Source organism: Vigna angularis, chromosome 7 (genome assembly GCF_016808095.1).
Source record: "Vigna angularis cultivar LongXiaoDou No.4 chromosome 7, ASM1680809v1, whole genome shotgun sequence".
In the NCBI taxonomy this organism is placed as follows: Eukaryota; Viridiplantae; Streptophyta; class Magnoliopsida; order Fabales; family Fabaceae; genus Vigna; species Vigna angularis.
Genome location: NC_068976.1, coordinates 31,508,575 through 31,527,367, shown reverse-complemented (window position 1 = coordinate 31,527,367; position 18,793 = coordinate 31,508,575). Strand labels below are relative to the sequence as shown.

At 33.4% G+C, this 18,793-nt stretch overlaps 1 protein-coding gene across 2 annotated transcripts; it reads right to left on the bottom strand.

Moving 5' to 3' along the window:
• Positions 1–1,348: 1,348 nt before the first annotated feature.
• On the bottom strand, positions 1,349–8,474 carry LOC108345890 (ATP-dependent zinc metalloprotease FTSH 9, chloroplastic). 2 transcript variants are annotated; one of them, XM_017584728.2, is made up of 13 exons: positions 7,417–8,467; positions 5,216–5,281; positions 4,968–5,102; positions 4,759–4,824; positions 4,218–4,403; positions 4,048–4,134; positions 3,839–3,952; positions 3,611–3,735; positions 3,410–3,518; positions 3,120–3,245; positions 2,468–2,791; positions 2,269–2,392; positions 1,349–1,947 (listed from the first exon to the last, which is right to left on the bottom strand). In XM_017584728.2, the coding sequence occupies exons 1-13, from the start codon at positions 8,212–8,214 to the stop codon at positions 1,823–1,825; spliced, it is 2,385 nt and encodes a 794-aa protein (XP_017440217.1). In that variant the 5' UTR covers positions 8,215–8,467; the 3' UTR covers positions 1,349–1,822. The 2 variants fall into 2 exon arrangements, with proteins under 2 accessions (XP_017440217.1, XP_017440219.1); XM_017584730.2 differs by lacking the exon at positions 1,349–1,947 and having other exon boundaries at positions 2,269–2,364; positions 7,417–8,474.
• Between the last annotated feature and the right edge of the window lie 10,319 nt (positions 8,475–18,793).

Sequence of the window (18,793 nt, the reverse complement as noted above, 5' to 3'; positions counted from 1 at the left end):
CAGAATTGTCTTGAATATGACTAATTTTTATTTTTATTTTCAGAATAAACTCAACTAAAAAATTGTACAAAACTCACATCCAATTTATTTATTACACCATTTTACTCTGTCGGAACAGAAGTCGTGAGGGTGTAAACTGATTTCTTCTTTTGCGTTAGTCTTGAGGTGAGCAAATTTCAATGCAGAATTTTTAATTTTTTATATTTCATAAGTTTAGTATAATAATACAAATTTTAAAAATAAAAGAATTAACAATTTTGTTGAGATTAGTAAAAATTTGCAATACAATATAATAATACATGTTTGATTTAAACCTCATATACTTACAAAAATTTATGCATGGTAGATGATACTATTTACTCGTCAAATAAAATAGCACTCAATAGAATACAATTTATTCCCTTTTAAAGTTTAAAATGATTTATAATTAGATCTGATTTTTAGATAGACACAGTTGCTAAAATTTGATGACTCAAATTGATGATATTAATTTACTTTTATCAGAGGAGTGAACTAATCCACCAATATATCTTTTAAATTGAAAATTAAAACATAAATAATTTAAAGGATTAAAATATTTTACGTTATATTATTTAAAATATATAAATATATATCATATTATAACTTAAATCATTATATTAACAAGTAAAACTTTAATTATTAATTATGATAAAATAATTTATCATATAAAAATAATAAATATAGTAATTAAATTAATTAAAAATAATAATTAATAACAAAAAACTTAAAATGTATTAAAATTGTTCAAACTGCCCCACCTTCAATAAAGTAGGTTGGCAGTTTAGGTAAGAAGAGTTTGATTTTGCTACATGTAAGTTTTAACAGCTTGTCTGGAGAAGGCTCTACACTATTTGTCCACTTGCAGTTTTGTTGTTCAAGCTTCTGAGCAGTAGAAAAATGAGATAATGATTTACAATGATAGAATATGACATCATGATTTTCCAAAGAAGATTGGCCACACAGGACAATGGTCCACAAGCACAATGCAAGTTAGCATGATATTGTTCTTTCTGTTAAAAAAAGTACAAAAAAGTTGCATTCATAGAACACTGGATATTTTGCTCTCCTCTCAATTTCAAAAGATCCTGTGCTATATGAATACAAATTCATTTCAATCATTCACACCAGGGACAAATGACTACAAATATTCTACCTTGTTAAGGTTTACTTCTGATACAAGACAGTTGATGTTGCAGAGTCAACAAGATTTCTTTCCTTACAAAGGATAGGGGAAATCATTCTTTACTTTTTATCTCTGTTCCATTTTGGAATAATAATTATCCATCCCAAAAAGATTCTACTCAGTTGAAAACAAATATGACTATACTTTAGGAAATTTGAGAATGGACTTCATAACTAACCATGTTATGTTATACTTACAGTTGAGATAGAATTTTGGGTGTAACATAGAGCAGAACCATTTATATTTCACAGAACCATTAATATATAAAACTATATACCAAATTACATTTGCAAACAGCCACATCAGGACTGAAATAATAGTCAATATACAACGAATTCAATTTACCAGTCAATATATGTAGTTGGTGAGAGGCACTATTATGTATTTCTTCATCTTCTTTATCCGTGTGGCTTTGGATGAGTGAATTATGAGTGAAATAACAAGGCTGGCTATGTGTTAAAAATGATGCCATGATCCACCTTACAGGAATATACAGTGTTGTAGGGGTGAACTCATTCTGTGTGGGATATATAACTGCACTGGCCTTAGCCAAACACGTCAAAAACATACCTTAACTTTCACTCAACTTTGCTCGCATAATAGACAGCTCTCAACAGTTCAGGAACCTGTCTGCATTGGGAGGAGAGACCCTTGCTTGCCTTCTATGAAGATTGCTAGCTCTGTTGGTGCAACCACCAATCTTAACCACTTCTGTAACTCTTCACCCTCTACTTTCTCTTTTTCTGAAAAATCAGTATCAGTACTATTAGAACATCACAGTTAAGCAAAGCTACATGGTTCACAGTCATCTGAATTGATACATAGTTAATAGATGCACAAGATGTTCATATCCCAATTTCACTTGTCCCTTCGCATGATCATCGTGTTATATAGAAGTGGCATGTAAAGTTCAATTAGTGACATGACAGGATACAGGTACGAACATGCTAGAGATAGAACATGCTATCCATTTATCAGATTAAAAAATTTGAAGTTATTAAATCTTAATTTTTGGACAATCAGCTGAAAAATCACCAAATATAAAATGAGACCCGTATAGTTACCTTCTAAATGAGCACCTAAACCCTCCAAAACAGTAGGATTAGCTCGCACAATGGAAAGTGATACTTCCAGCGCAGACTGCAGCAATGCTTTCACTTCTGTTTGAACAAGATCAACAAGGTGTCCCTGTTTGTTTAGATATAAATCAGCATATAGTAAAAATTGAATAGGAAGAAGAAATAAGTTAATGAAATAGAGGACCTGATCTCTTCCCCAAGGAACTGATCCGCCAGATTCATCCATTCCACCATTGGAAAGGGTGGCAATTGACACAGGACCTATTGTCTGATTAAGACCATATTCAGCAATAGCTTTGTATGCCATATCGGTTGCTCGCCGTATGTCATCAAGTGCACCTGTTGACACTCTACCTGAATAAACAACTTCTTCTGCAGCACGTCCTCCGAGTAAGGTAACCAGACGGCCACGCAACTCGTCAATGAAAAGCAAGTATCTGTCCTCATTTGTTGGAGGAATGTAAGTGAATCCCAAAGCCCCTCCAGATCTAGGCAATATGCTTAGCTTCTGATAACATACACAGGATACTAAGGCATGAATGGATTTTCTTAATAAACAAAAATCAAACATAATTTTCAATACAAAAGTAGGCTAAAATTCCCAAATAGCAAATTTTGGCAAGTATTCAATTCGAAATAGAATGAAGGAGGGTTGGGTTCATTTCACAAGTATAGATACTTAAGCCGTGTTTTCAATAGTTTGCTTGTCTAGACAACTAAAAATCCAAATACCAACCCAGTATGATTATCTGACTTTTCTTTATTAATACCTAACCATTTGCAATGACATTTGGCATATTTAAATGGCCAAGAATAGAATATTTTCTATGGTTTACCTCAACACGTGGCTGTCCAGAAAGAAGGCTTGCAACTGCAGTACCTACTACAGCATGACCAGCTTCATGTCGTGCAACTACAGCCTTCTCGCTTCCTTTCAACTTAGCAGTCTTCTTTTCTATACCCTGAAATAAGAAGTTACTTGGTCCATTTTATCCAGCATAGGTAAAACTTACAAAACTAAAATTTTTCAAATTAACTTTTGTTATTGACATCCAAATCCTGCCAGACGGCAGCTGTAAAGTGAAAATGTCCATCTATCAAGATTTTAAGAGACATTGTAACTTACTGCTATTGATCTTTCTACAGCTTGAATGAAATCAATTTTCTCCACAATAATTTTGTTTTGTCTTCCCGCCAATAAAGCAGCCTCATTTACTAGGTTTGCAAGATCCGCTCTTCAATTTGTGTACCAGTGTGTCAAATCAAAATTTCAGTCTTCCAAATATTTAAAAGATATAAAAAGGTATGAACGAAACAGAATAATTACCCTGTAAAACCAGTGGTCATACAAGCAATGTCACCAAGATCAACATCCTTAGCTAAAGGAAGTTCTTTCTTGGAAACATGAACTTTCAGGATAGACTCTCTTCCAATCCTATCAGGTGTTTCCACCTAAATTGAAAATGAACATTTTTTCTTAGAATATATGCCAAGTCAAGGTCTTTCTGAAATCAGTATAAAAATCAAAGGTTATGCATTTAAATAAAATCCAGACCATAACTACTCGATCAAATCTTCCTGGCCTTCGGAGTGCAGCGTCTAAGACATCTGCGCGATTAGTTGCTCCAAGAACAATGACTGCAGAATTGCTGTCAAAACCATCCATCTCCTGCAATTAAGTTAAAAACATTAGCCTCTTATTTACATAATCCCCCACCCCAATGCTCGAAAAAAAAATACAAGAAAATGGAAAATTGGTTATACAGTGAGCAGCTGGTTCAAGGTTTGTTCTCGTTCATCATTGCTGACAATCCGAAATTTACCATCGCGACTTTTAGCCACAGCATCTATCTGCATACCAAAATGAAAGTTTAATTGGTTGAATAGTAAATATTAAATCAAACATCTAACAAAATAAAAAGAAATATATTTACCTCATCAATAAATATAATGGACGGTGCCTCTTTCTTTGCCCTTGCAAAGAGATCTCTCACACGGGAAGCACCCATACCAACATATAACTCTACAAACTCACTAGCAGAACAACTTATAAATGGTACATCAGCTTCCCCTGCCACAGCCTTCGCCAGTAAAGTCTTACCTGTCCCAGGAAGACCCACCTGTAAGATAAAACAATGGATATTTACAACCTACATGTCAAATTAAAGTAACAATAAAATGAAAATTAATTTGGCTATACAGTGAGGTACCATTTCAAACTAACACAATAGTTATCTCAATTTTGCAAGTTAATGATCATGAAAACAAGAGAAAACATACATCATATAATACAGTAGAAAATTTTACTGGATATTATTAGAAAATATTCCCAAAAGAAATTTCCCATATTTGATCCCTTCCCCATGTAAACATCCACAGCTACAAAGTGTTTGCTGGCTGACAAACATGTGATTTCATCCTAAGATCAAAAGACCACAGTGTATTATTTATCATATATCCCTTAGCTAGACTCACCAAGAGAACACCTCGGGGAGGACGAGCTCCAAGTCGTATATATCTGTCAGGATTGCGAAGAAATTCCTGGCAAGCGAACATCAGCATAAACTACTTGTCCATATCTCCAAACAAAAGGAACATAAAAAGGCCTGTTGTATAATAGAAAAACTTCTATATGCCCTAAAGAATTTTAGAGCTAAGTATGAGATCAAGAAAGTCCAGCCTACCACAATCTCTTCCAGCTCCTCCTTAGCCTCATCAACACCAGCAACATCGGCGAATGTGATAGTGTCACCTTGTTCAGATGACTTTGTGCCAGCAGAAGTTCCTGATTTACGATTCCTAATCTGACCAGGGGAATGCTGCACATAGCAATTCGAGTCCTCAAAAAACGGTTTTAAAATGTTTAAAACTACGTTAGATAAGAAGGCCTGTGAACAACGAAAAATGAGTGAGTGAAGGAATTCAAACTCACCTGAGAAAAACTAATAGGGAATCGATGGAGCAGCCCTGCTAGCAGAGCACAATAAAACAAGGCTACCTGCAAATATCAGGATGAAGTCAACAGCATGTGATATAATATATAGTGTCAACCACGACAGACAAGGAAAGTCATAATGAATGAAATGGGAAGTTTAATGTCTTAAACCATTGATACATTATAATTGAAAAATGCCATATTCAACAAATGTGAAAGAAAGAAGATTTATCTCAAATAGATAAAAGATTACCTTCTATTTATTATCTGAAGTAATCGGTCCTTAAAAGTTATTATTGCAAATTCTCATTGTTAAAATCTATAGTTTTTAATTATGAATAAACATGTAGAATATAGTTTCATGAACTTGATAATTTTATCCACTATACTAGCCTCAGACAAGTGACACAAGTTATATCCATTAGTTTCTTAGCCAGCTCTATTAGTTAGTTTAGTTGGTTGAAGAAATAAGGCATGTTGCCTATAAATACACCATTGATAGTTGTTACGGGACTTGGATACCTCATATACCATAATCCCTATCAAAGCATGTATATGAGAACCAAAATCTCACCAGCTCACACTTTACTCGGTCACACTTCACTCAACATCTTTGAACCTTGAACCTTATAGAACCTCATAGGTAGCCCTTTCCGAGTCACCAACAACCAACTATAATACTGGTTGATAAGCATCCAAACACTTGGGGAACCCACTCTTTAAATGTTGGTTGCCAAGGGAGGAAAAACTAGCACTTAAATATTTCACTGAGCATCCCACAATATTCATTGTGGGACTTAGTTACTCCATAAATACCCATCACTATCCGGGAGAGAAAGAAGAAATCATCTTGCCTGTTGTGAAAGAGTCAGGGCCTTTGGCCAGGGAGGTCAGTCTCTCAAAGAACTGTGTGTCTTATTCCATTAATTAAGAAGTTCATGGTTGTATTTCTGCAATGAAGGTACAGGTTTCTATCACTGTCCTTCTTTAATAAAGAAGACTTGATAGAATGGAGTAGTACACCTATGGGACCATTTGGTCTAAGAAAACATTTTCTATTTTCATTTTTAATTACAAAAATGTGACATTGTTTTGTTTGCTTTCTGTTTTCAAAAATTTGCATCAATTCCTATACAAACATACACTTTTGGAAACAAAAAACAATGTGACAACAAGATGCTCTTTGTAATTAAAAGCAAAAACAGGAAACATCTTCTCAAACAAAACACAGTCCTTAAGTTTTTCATGGCTCTTCCAGAAGTAGGGAAAACTTAACGAGATAGCTACAAGGCCTGTTTGAACAAGCTTCTCTCTACAAGCTCTTCTAAGAGAGCCAAATATAAAGGAAAAATTGAAATTAACTTATCCATAAGCTAAAATTAGCTTACTCACAAGTTAAAATTAAAAATTTAGAGATTATATGAAAGAGTTTCTACAAGTTAGTTTATGTGTAAGCAAATTTTAGTTTATGAAGAAGTTAATTTCAATTTTTACTCTTATTTTTTTGTCCTAGATGGAGCTTCCAAACCGGCCAATAGTCTACCTTGTGTGCTATAACCTATAGCCATTGAGCATTCAGAGTTTTCAGCTACATCATATAATGATTGTAATTGGAGAAATAACCATATTTCATGTATCAGTAGGTTTTTTGCACAAGCAAATATATTGGAATTTATATATTACACTTCAAACCACCAACCACTTTCCATTCTAGAGCAAATCCACTCGTGGCAGAAAGAACAGATACACAAACAATGCATACAGTGATACAACAAATTCAAAATATAAAACACAACATAGTTATAATAAATTAATAATGCAATGAACAAAAGTAATCCAAAACTAACGCATCATAAAAACCATAAATCAAATGAGTGTAAATAAACACAACAATGCTACAACTAATCTAACTATTCTTATTTTAGGTAAAATCACATGTTCTATCCATGAAAAAGCAACCACGCTCGAGACAAAATAAAAAGAATAAAAACATTGGCTATAAAATCCTCCCTCGGAATATTTATATTAGCTATGTACGAGTGATTAAGCTAGAAAAAAATCCTTGCATATTGACCGATTGGTGGGTGAGAATCTAACTAATTTAGTTTGCCAAATTGTGTTGACATAAGACTATAACAACGAAAACCAAATGCAGCTACAAGTATTTCAAGTGTAGAAACCATGTTCCAAATACTTACCAAAGCAGAGTTGAGGAATCCATTAGACCTCTTATCCGGGGACCCGAACTCCACCTCATTTTCCAACATCTTCTCGTAGGGGGTCCTTATATCATTAGGCCTAGTGGTAGTGTAAACAATGTTCTTCGTAGGAGTAACACTCTTAACCAAGGACTCTGACTCTAAAGGAGTAGCAGCTGCAACTTCAGAACCATCCACGTCAGACTTCAACTTGAACATGATATGGACCCCATCCACCTCCACTTTCTGCACCTGATCACCATTAATCTTGCTCAAAAAATCGCTGTAAGGCACGCTCACAAACGACGTCGCAGCCCTCGGTTCGGAGCCAGGTAACTGAATACCTGGCTTGAGCAACCGCATCACGAAAACCACAATTCCCAACTGCAGCAACAACACTCCAACCTCCTGAGCATGCAAAATGGGCTGCCACCGCCACTTCCCACTCTTCGAACCCAACCACCACCACCACCCCTTCCCTTGCTTCTCCCTCCTTCCGTTGGAACCAGACCTTGTCGAACCCTTATCCACCCCCTGACCCTCCCCGCTCTTCTCGCCGGAATCCCCCTCTTGCCCACCACTCGCCCTGACTGCTACACCGTGAACCTTCCGCGTCCTCCACAAATCGAACCTCCCGGAATCCCTCCATACCCCCGGAACCCTAACCGGAGCCGAATTGGGGACAAAACGACAGGTGTTTTGCCTGAACGGCGTTGAGGGCTTCCGCCAGTTATGGGAATTGAGAAAAACTTTGGTATACGTTATGGGAGAGAGATAGAGATACTCCAACGCCGACATTGGAATATGAATAGAACGAGAGAAAGAGAAATAGAAATACCCACGACGTCAAAATCGAAACTTTGAATATCCTCTTCCCGTTCACTTGCATTAATTTATATGGGTGTGGCTCGGAGATGATAATCCTCTGGCTTCTGATATGAGTGTCAATGATAACGGGAGAAGAAGAAGAAATGAGAAAGAGACAACGTGATCCGACAGGACATGGTAGCCGTTCGATTGACCACAGGTTGAAGATTTAAAGGATCCAGATTTCTTTGTTCTCTGTTTTGAAAATTAATAATTGTAATAACTACTTCCGTTTCCGAAGATTTTATTGTTTGGTTAGTTTGTGGTGTTGGTGGTGTGTGGAGAGATATTTGGTGCGGAAGGGTGTAGAGAAATGTATTTATATGGATTGCGAGACCAACACGTGTAGGGTGATGATACGAAGGTGGGCATGGGATGATTACCTGGCGTTGTCGTGTGTCAATCCGGAACACAACTTTGCGGGCACAACAAAAGATGGAGAAAGAGCCACAAAATAACCAGTCATAATAAACAAAAACGGTATCCAATTTTATATTAAATTGAGAAATAATTTTTACTAGAAATTATGAATACATTAAGTAATTATCATATCAAATGTTATGTTTCTAAGAAAGTTAATTTATAATTTTAATACTTTAGTTTAGCCTTTAGGCTGTGTTCTTTTGGGTGTATTTGGAGGAGATGATTTGGGGAAGATAATTTGAATGGATTTGAATGCATTTGAGTGGATTTGAGGGTAATTTTTTAGTTGTTTTTTTGAGTGGATTTGTGGTTAATTGAGAGTGGATTTGGAAGTAAAGTTTGTGAGAATTAGTGTAGAATTTGATTGATGTGATAGATTTTAAAAATTAGTTTAATTGGTAGAAATTAAAGATTACCAAAATGCCCCTAGATATAAAAGTATTATAAAATGTTATTTTGTAATGTTATATTTAATTGTAAAAATGTTTATAAAGAGAAAAAAATTATGAATAATTAATAAAATTAATGTTTAAAAATTATAAAAGTTATAATGTAGTAAAATGAATTTATTTTAAAATGTAGTATTTGCTTGTAATATAATTTAGTACGAAGTGATATCAATTTATTTGTTACGGAAGTGAGAATGATTAACATTAAACAACCAAATAATTAAGTAGCAAGTTATAATATTACATGACCTAAAAAAAAGTTGCAACAATTCAACATACAAATATTCTTTTAATAGTTCATGATCACGTTGATTCAGCAAGGTATCGTTGCAATGCATTGAAACGATATTGTATTGGCATCCCTATTAGACGTCCTGTATGGGATGGATGTGAAGATAAAAAATCGAAGCATTGTCTGAATAAATTATGATCTTCAATGTTCATAGTCTGTAACAAGTTTTCAATTTCTTCTGTAGTTGGATTAGATGATTGAATCCTAGCATTTACCAGGGATATTCGACGCTCCATGGCCTGTGTATGTTGTTCAAGAACAACAGATAGTCTTCTTGATAGATTAATTTGTTTTTGCACTTCATCAATGATTCGAGAGTCCATCTAATTTGCAGATGAGAAAGTACACAATAAAAAAAACTAGGAAAGCTGATGTTAAGGACAATAGCATTAATAAGTAATGTAATATTTCAAACACATACAAAGAAATTTAAGAATATTCAAGTCATGTAATACATTATCGAAAATATAATGAACTTAATCATCTAAACGGTGAAGAATCAGGTTCACATTTTGATTAAGGTGAGCAAATTGGCGGTTCATGTCTAGGGAAAGGTTTGCCAAGTTATCTTCAATACGTTGAACCCGCACCTGCATTTGTTCCATATGCATTATGTGTCTCAAGTCTTGTACTCCTTCCCACATTTGAGTCATCATATTAGGATTTGATAGAGGTAGAGGAGGCTGCACAGGGTTTTGATGAGGGTCTGGTTGGTCTTCTTCTTCTTCATCATCATCCAGATCGTGTTGCCAAACACCGTTGACATTAACAATTTTCATCCTCTTCAAAGAATTGATTGAAAAGTGATGTCGGGACCCTATATGAGTGTTGGCATCGGCATCAACGTGAACTCCACAATATTGCATGATCTGTGTGATAAGGACACCGTATGGGAGGGGTGTGTCACTAGCCCTGCATTTAAGCATATGATGCATGACGTGATGAGGCCAATTGATTTCTATATTATTTTTAAGCACCCATATCATAAAAATATCTTCCTGCAACAACCTAGCAAAATTCCCAGGTCGTGGAGTCAACATATACACAATAACATATTGCAGAAGCCTATCATTGATATTCAAACAACCAACCGCTAAAACACCTTGACCACCCTACAAATCTGGTATAACCATAGTAGCTAATGCCATGTCGCGGTCATATGGAAAGTCCTTTGGGATATTTGAATAACACAATTTCTGACCCTCGTACTTCAAGTTAGCTACATTCAACCAATCAGCAGGTTTGAATCTAATTTTTCTCTTGTTTACCTCACTGAGCAAATATCCATTTCCAGAAATCTTTAGATTTGAATAAAATACTTTGATTAAATCCGAATAGTAGGGTCCCTGTAATGTAAGAAATTGGACCACCCCTTGAAATAGAAGATGTTGTTGGAAAAATAACCCTGAACCGGTAAATGATTCAAAATTCATTATCTTCGAAGCAATTATACTCCTTGTATAGAAATCAGCTGCATAGTTTTCCATTTAATGACTGTGAGTGAAGAAACGACGCTGATCCAATTGTTCCTCTACAGATGGTCTTACATGGGCTGCATCTTCTGCCTCAGTGAGGGTTTCTTTTCCCTTACGACTTTTTCTTGGCCTTTTTGTTGATGATGAGGCCATTTGACAATTTCTTCAACAAAGCAATTGATTAAAACAACAACAAAGTAAGTCATAAGAAATTACTTATATTTAATAATAAGAACAAATAAGAACAAATCATTACATCGTAACCAACAAACATAACTTAAAAATCACATATGGATAGAAAATCAATAATTCATAATTCAATCACTGATACAGAATTTAATATAATACTAATACAACTAGTCATATAAGCCTTCCTAACAGTCACCGCCCGATATCATTTTACATAATTTATTCAACCGCTTGTGTGGTGACAGTCCCATCAACCTCTTTGTACATGTGGGGTTTGCACATAAGAAATCATAACATTGGTCGAGCAAGTTTTCATCAGAAATGTTCATAGCACTCAACATTTCATAAATGCCGCCCTCTGTGTATGTGTACGTCGAGCTGCGACGGAGTATTTGATTTATATCTTCCATTGCTGAGACTTGACGCACGGCTGCATCAGAGATCACACCAAAATGAACATTTGATGAGCTAAGCACATTTGCGAAACCATCAACGCTGGTCGTCAACTTATCAAATTGAGAATCAATAACATCGACCATAGGTGCCTTCCTTTTCGACCCTCATGAGGATGAAGTTCCACCGGATGGGACGGAAGGCACAGATTGAGTTTGTCCCGGACTATATTCATCGACAGATGGAGGAGGTGATGGTGGAGTTGGGTCTCTAAACCCCGCCCACTGAGGCTGTTCTGGAATGTACTCAATATTTTGATTCAAATCAACACTGACACGAGGACCAACCCGTTGTCGACGTGCTTGACGAGCAGTCCGAACACCACTCCTAGTAGCTCGATCAGCTGCCCATAACTCGACCATTAAGTCGTAGTGTTTTATACAATTAACTCTCCATTTTTCCGCAGTTGGCCTCGACTGAACCAACAAACACAACAAACACACTGCTTCATATTATGTATAATAAGGATCCACAAAATTTGAGTATTTTTATAAATACCTAAATCAGGTCCATCCAAACTTCGTCCTCAGCATGAAATGTCATACTAACTGGGTTCCACGCAAATCCACTCAATCCAGAAAACAAGTCATGTACCTCACGCCATTTATCTTTCAAGACTTTCTGACGATTTTTAACATTATTTTTGTAATTGCGACATAACCAGAGCTATGGAGATGATCAACTATGTTACTATATGCTTGGGATGTCCAGCTTCCGTCAACCCTATTACCGATTCGTGATTCATCAATCATAGAGTGTAGAAGACGTGCGTCCATGTCCTTTGTCCACTTCATGAACTCTCTAGTAGGAGCAGAGGACTCAAGGGCGGCTGCCTTACCTCTGTTCATTTAATACCTAATTCATAAACAAAATGGTCACAAGTTAACAATAAACATCCTTATTATAATGTTCTTCTCATATTCATAACATCAAACAGTCATACAACACAATAAAATACAATAACTACGAGTTTTGATAATCTCACCACATATGATCTGCTATAGAATCCCTGATACTACTACCAATCCTATGGTCATCTTCTCTAACTTGAGATGATGAAACATTATGGTCTTCCCTTTCATTCAACTCATGATCAACTTCATCAAGTAATGCTTCATCGTTATCCACGCCACAAAGGAAGTTGTGTAAGATACAACAAGCTAATATAATGTATGTCATTGTCTCCAACCCATAGTGTGGTTCAGTGCCACTTGCAATGATAGGGAATCATTTTTTCAAGACACCAAAAGTTCTTTCAATAACATTTCGCAACGATGAATGTCTATGATTAAACAACTCCCTTGAATTTTGTGGTCCTCTACGTGTATATTCTTTAAGGTGATATCTTACGCCTCTATATGGAGTCAAAATTGTGCTTTTCAACATAAATCCAGCATCACCGAGGTAGTATTTTCCTACAATTTTTCCCACAAACAGGTAATTAGTCACTACTAAATAAAATCTTCAACATCGCAATGTACGCACTGACCTTCGGGAATAACTAACGGATCATCTCGATGAAGAGCATTTTTTAAAATTCTTGAATCAGATGCAGTCCCTTCCCACCCAGCAAGAACATATGTCAATTTCATGTCCAAATCACACGCCGCAAACACATTTTGAGTTGGCCAATCTTTTCTTCCTTGAAATCTCGGAGCTTCACGTCTTGGCACCTTTACACGAACATGAGTACTGTCTATGGCCCCTAAACAATCCTAATAATAAAAATAACAAGTCATCATAAAAAAAAAATTTGTTATCATACTTTGATGAAATAACATCTACAAATATGTTTATATGAGTACCTTAAAGTACAGGTAAAATCGATTGTTGTTCAAGACATATGGATGAACCTCATTTCCTGAGGGTTGAATTAGAAATTCCGATTCCAAAGTTAAGATAGCATCCAAGACATTGTGAAAGTGTCTGCTAACCGTCGAACCAGATCGATGAAAGAAAAATGCCACACTTCGATTCCTAACATTATGGTCAATTATATGAAGAAATTGAGCAACTTGTTGCTTCACTGTCGACTGAATGGCATCCTTAACTAACCTGGTTGATCTTAGTCTCTCACAAAGATTAACAAATGCCTCTGGACCCATCCTAATAATGTCGCGACACCAAACCGTATGCACAAGATATGACATTAATTGCTCCCTACGACGGTCTCTGTCTGGTAGGTAATTGCTTACACTACTAGAATCACTAGAGTACATATTCAAGATACTCAACGCGTGTGCAACAATGCATAACATTGTTACTACAGCCAATGAAGTCGTTATTTGTAATTGTTGACGTATCAATGCGATAATATTGAATTCTACACCAACCACATCATCATCTATATCTTCACGGTCCAAATATGATAAATCTAATTGTCCTTCCATCTATATTTACTTAACAAAATACATACTAATTAACAACTTCATTTGTACATACAACTAAAATCAACAACATCATTAACTTCATATATTCACGTAATCATATCCTATTTAACAATATTCATGCATTCATATCATAAATAAACAAGATACATCATATTTATTCAGTTAATAAACCACATTCATGCATATTAATTAAATGTAATAATATGAAACATACCTATTGAAGACACTTGACAATCTTTAAACCAAGATTTTTCAGCAAGACTTAAGACTTAAGCCAAGATTCAGTACGCAATCACATTTGTAATGATCCCAATCAAATACTACTTTCAATGGTCAATATTCAAATAAATTGAGTCACAATTCCAAAACAAACCTGTTAAAAAAACGACATCAATAACTTATATCATATAATGGTTAAAAGAAACTGTGAACATTGTTAAATATCTACCTTCAACTCATTCTGCTGATTGATTTAACACACCAACTTAGGAAACTGAACCAGGTACCGATACAAAATTATTAACATACACCCACCAATTTTTTCCCACCTCAAAAATCTCTAATCAAAGCATAAGAGGAAGTTCATTAGTAACCTACACATGTTATGGGAAGAACAACATTGTCTTTAACACTACAACTATATACGAAATGGACACAATAAACAAGTTTTTATCCCTGACCTATTTTCCTTGTTGGTCAAAGATGGTGAGCCTCTCTGCTACATGAGCTTTTTCGGAATACAACTGCAATTAATTACAAAGATAGAGTTATAAACATTAACACAATAGTCCTCATCAACAAAAAAGAAAGAAACATAACCAAACTGTTTGTTTATACCAATACATGTCCAAAAGTTGCTCCTTCAAAAATCAACAGGTACACAAAGGAGTACAAACGTTTTGAGATACTTCTCCAGATGTGAAAAATGGTCTTCTTGTGGCCAAAGAAAGTGTGAAACAACAACAATATAAATCAAAAAACGATATACAACGAATGAAAATGGACACATACATAACTATGTTTACTGCACATGTGAGTTTTCCGTAGCTTACCAATCCTATGCACCTCCGTAGCTTACCAAATGCACCTTATAATTACATACACCTGCAACACATACAAATGGTTAAATGGTTAGGCTGTTGCTTAACAAAAACCAAATCACTCTCAGGCTTATCCTGCATGTACAAGTTCAAACCCTTGGCACAAAACCTCAACACCCCCGTTGTCCTCCTCCTGTCCACAACCATCCCCATCAACCTCTCCTCCACCAGACAAACTTTCATCTTCTTCTCCATGGAAGACATCTCCCTGCTCTCCCTCCTCCCATTCTTCATCTGAGGTGTGCGTAACCCCAACGGTGGCATCACTTCCATAAATGATCCCATCACTTCCATAAACGAATGGAGTCAAGCAATGACTGCGACGGAGGAAGGAATGCACATATGGAAGTCCAAATAACTCACACACCACAACCTCATCAACCGGATACCAAGGCAATCCAAACGAACAAACACGCGCACACCGTGCATGCAATCGGAGAAGCCACTGTGCAACGGAATACGGGATCTGGAATAAGCAGTAACCGGTTACGTGAACCTGTAACCGAATACGCCATTAAGGCAAATTCTTCATGAAGTTGTAACCGGTTACGCCTCCGTGTAACCGAATACGCCTCCCAGTTCCAGAACCTGCAACTCTATACCCCGATTACGCCTGCTTCTCCTGCGGAAAGGACCAACCGGATAATCTCTTCTTCTTTTCGAATACACAGCCGTCACCAACTGAACTTCTTCAACCCCTGCTTCCACGTTTGGCAGCTTCATCCAGTCGCTCATCATCATCAACAACGTTCTTCCTCATCGTCCTCAACAACGTTCTTGCTCCTCCATTCAACATTGTCTGCCTCTTCAAGTAAACCACAATGCTTCTACCTGCAACAACCACATGAAAACGGAAAGAAACATTACCTCTCCTCCACACAGCTGCTCACTCTGACTTCAATACTTCACCACACACACTCGGGCAAAGGCAAAGCTGGTTAAAGTAAAACTCTTCTCACTTGGTTGTTTATCTACCAACCAACAACTTATTAATGGCGTGCATGGTTAATGTTTTGAAATTCAAACCGCTTTGCCACGATTCTCTCCTTTACAGTCAATGCCAGTGAATGATTGTGTCAAACAGGGAATCTCGTTTCAACAATGTGCTGCAAAAGCAATTTTGAAATTAAAGATTTGCATTCCCAGGACAGTGCAAGCTAGTCTTCACATGCCCACAGTCCACTTTACTCTTCAAACCACGGTACATGCCTTCTTTCACGTGAAAGCACAGTGCATGTCTTTAATTTTTAACTTATTTGATATGCTTTTAATCGGTTATTAAAAATGAGAATGAAATAACGTTTCTAACAGTGGTATTCAGAAAATCCGTGCAGGGCATATCAGTCTTTCTATGCCATTTCATCGCAAATCCGCGCACCTAAGGCGAGATAACTTCAACAGTATATTCTCGCAAATCAGCGCTTTTACATCCGACCAAATCCTCGCAAATCGATCCAAAAGAACAATGTTGTTCTTCTAAATCAATCCTTGCTTATTCACGTGAACAGTTCAATCACTCCAAACGAACACAGTCTTAGTGATATTTTTTCAGCATAATTTTTTATTTATTTACCTTACTAGAATATTGTAATTAATATTTACATGAATAGCAGCCTTATATAAAAGTTAAAATTCGGTTTTCGAATATCGAATTTTGACTTTTTATTTCAATAACTTTTGTCAAAATGTATCTTAAAATTCAATTTCCAGAAAATGGAATTCTATTTTTTATTTTTTAATGATTTTTCTTAAAATATATACTTAAAATCTTTAACTATTTTAGAAAACCATTTGAAGAGTTAAACGTTTTCAAAAACCATTAAAACGGTTTCCAAATATTGTTGAAGACTAAAACAATTTTTCAAAAATTGTTGAAGATTATGTTAACGGTTTTCGTATAACATATTTTCTTAAATTTTATTTTTTAATTTACATATTAATAAATAATTCATTTATTTTAATATTTTAATAATATATTTTTAAATTTAATTTTTTTAAAATTACTTTTATTATAAAATTTAAAAAATATTTAATTTATTTAAAAAATTTATTAAATATTTAATTTATTTTAAATTTATTTTATTATAATTTATTTAAAAATTTAAAATTAAAAGATATGTTAAAGGATTTCGAAAACCCTATAATGTTTTTTCAAAATTTTAGTTTTAAATTAAAAATAATAAATAACAAATTTATTTAATATGTTAATATAATTTAATATCTTATAATATATTAAATCAAATTTTATTTTACTACTATTTTTAGTTTTATTATTATTATTATTATTATTATTTTCATAATAATTATTAAAATAGTAAATATATTAAATTATATTAAAATAAACTAAATATTTTTAAAATTTTATAAAAAAACAATTTCAAATATTTGTTAAATTCCAAAATACTTATACTAATATATTATAATAAAAAAATTATATATTAAAACGTAAAAAATATGTTAACCATTTAATTTTAAAAAAATCATTAAAATATTAAAATAAATGAAATATTTAATAAAATTAAAAATAAAAAGTAAAATATAATATTAAATAATTTAAATTTTATTTAAATAATTCATCTATTTTAATATTTTAATATAATATTTTGAACTTACCAAATTTTTTAAATTATTTTTATTCTAAAATTTAAAAATATTTAATTTATTTTAATATAATTTAATATATTTTATTACTTTAATAATTACTATTATAATTATATTACTACTAATAAAACTAAAAACAATAATAATAAAAATAATAAAATAAATATGATTTAAATATTTTAACAAACTAAATTATATTAAAATATTAAAATAATTTAATTATTTCTTAATTTTAAATTAAAAAATAAATTTAAAAAATAACATATTTTAATATGATTTAAAATATTAAAAATTATTTTATTATAATATTATTAATTTATATTAAATTAAATTAAATATATTTTAAATTTTATAATAAAAGTAATTTAAAAAATTTGTTAAATTTAAAAAAATTATATTACAATAATAAAATAAATTAATTATTTATTAAAATTTATATTATTAATAAATTTTAAAAAATATGTTAAACGATTTTTTTAACCATTAACGTAGTCTTTAACAGTATTCGAAAATTGTTTCATTCTTCAATGGTTTTTTAAAACCGTTTTAGCAACCAATAATTTTCGAAAACCGTTTAGATCTTCAACAATTTTTAAAAATTGTTCAAAATTTTTAATATTATTTTTATAAAATTCACTAAAAAATAAAATTAAAATTCGATTTTTTAAAAATCCAATTCTAATATATCTTTACAAAAATTATTGAAATAAGAAATCAAAATTTAGTTTTCCAAAAACTTATTCTAACCTCTTATAAAATCGTGTTGTTCATGTAAATATTGACTACTTTGTTCTATTGGGTAAATAAATGAAAAATGAATTGTTATAAGAGAAAAGAAATGGGCCTTTAGTTGACATTTTTTACATTGTTTTTTGTATTTATCGCATATTTAAGTTTTTTCTTTAATTCTTATTTATCAATGTTTTAACTTATGTAAATGTATGGATCATTTATTTAGTTTATTAGTAGTAGAATATAAAAAATAAAAAAGAGTTAATGCATTTGAAAATTTAAATAAGAGTATTCAATATATATATATATATATACACATATAAACTCACAATTTACTAAATTTTTTTACCTACTAAGATGATAAGAAAAAGGCGTTATGAAAGTGTATCAATTTGGCAGAAATCAA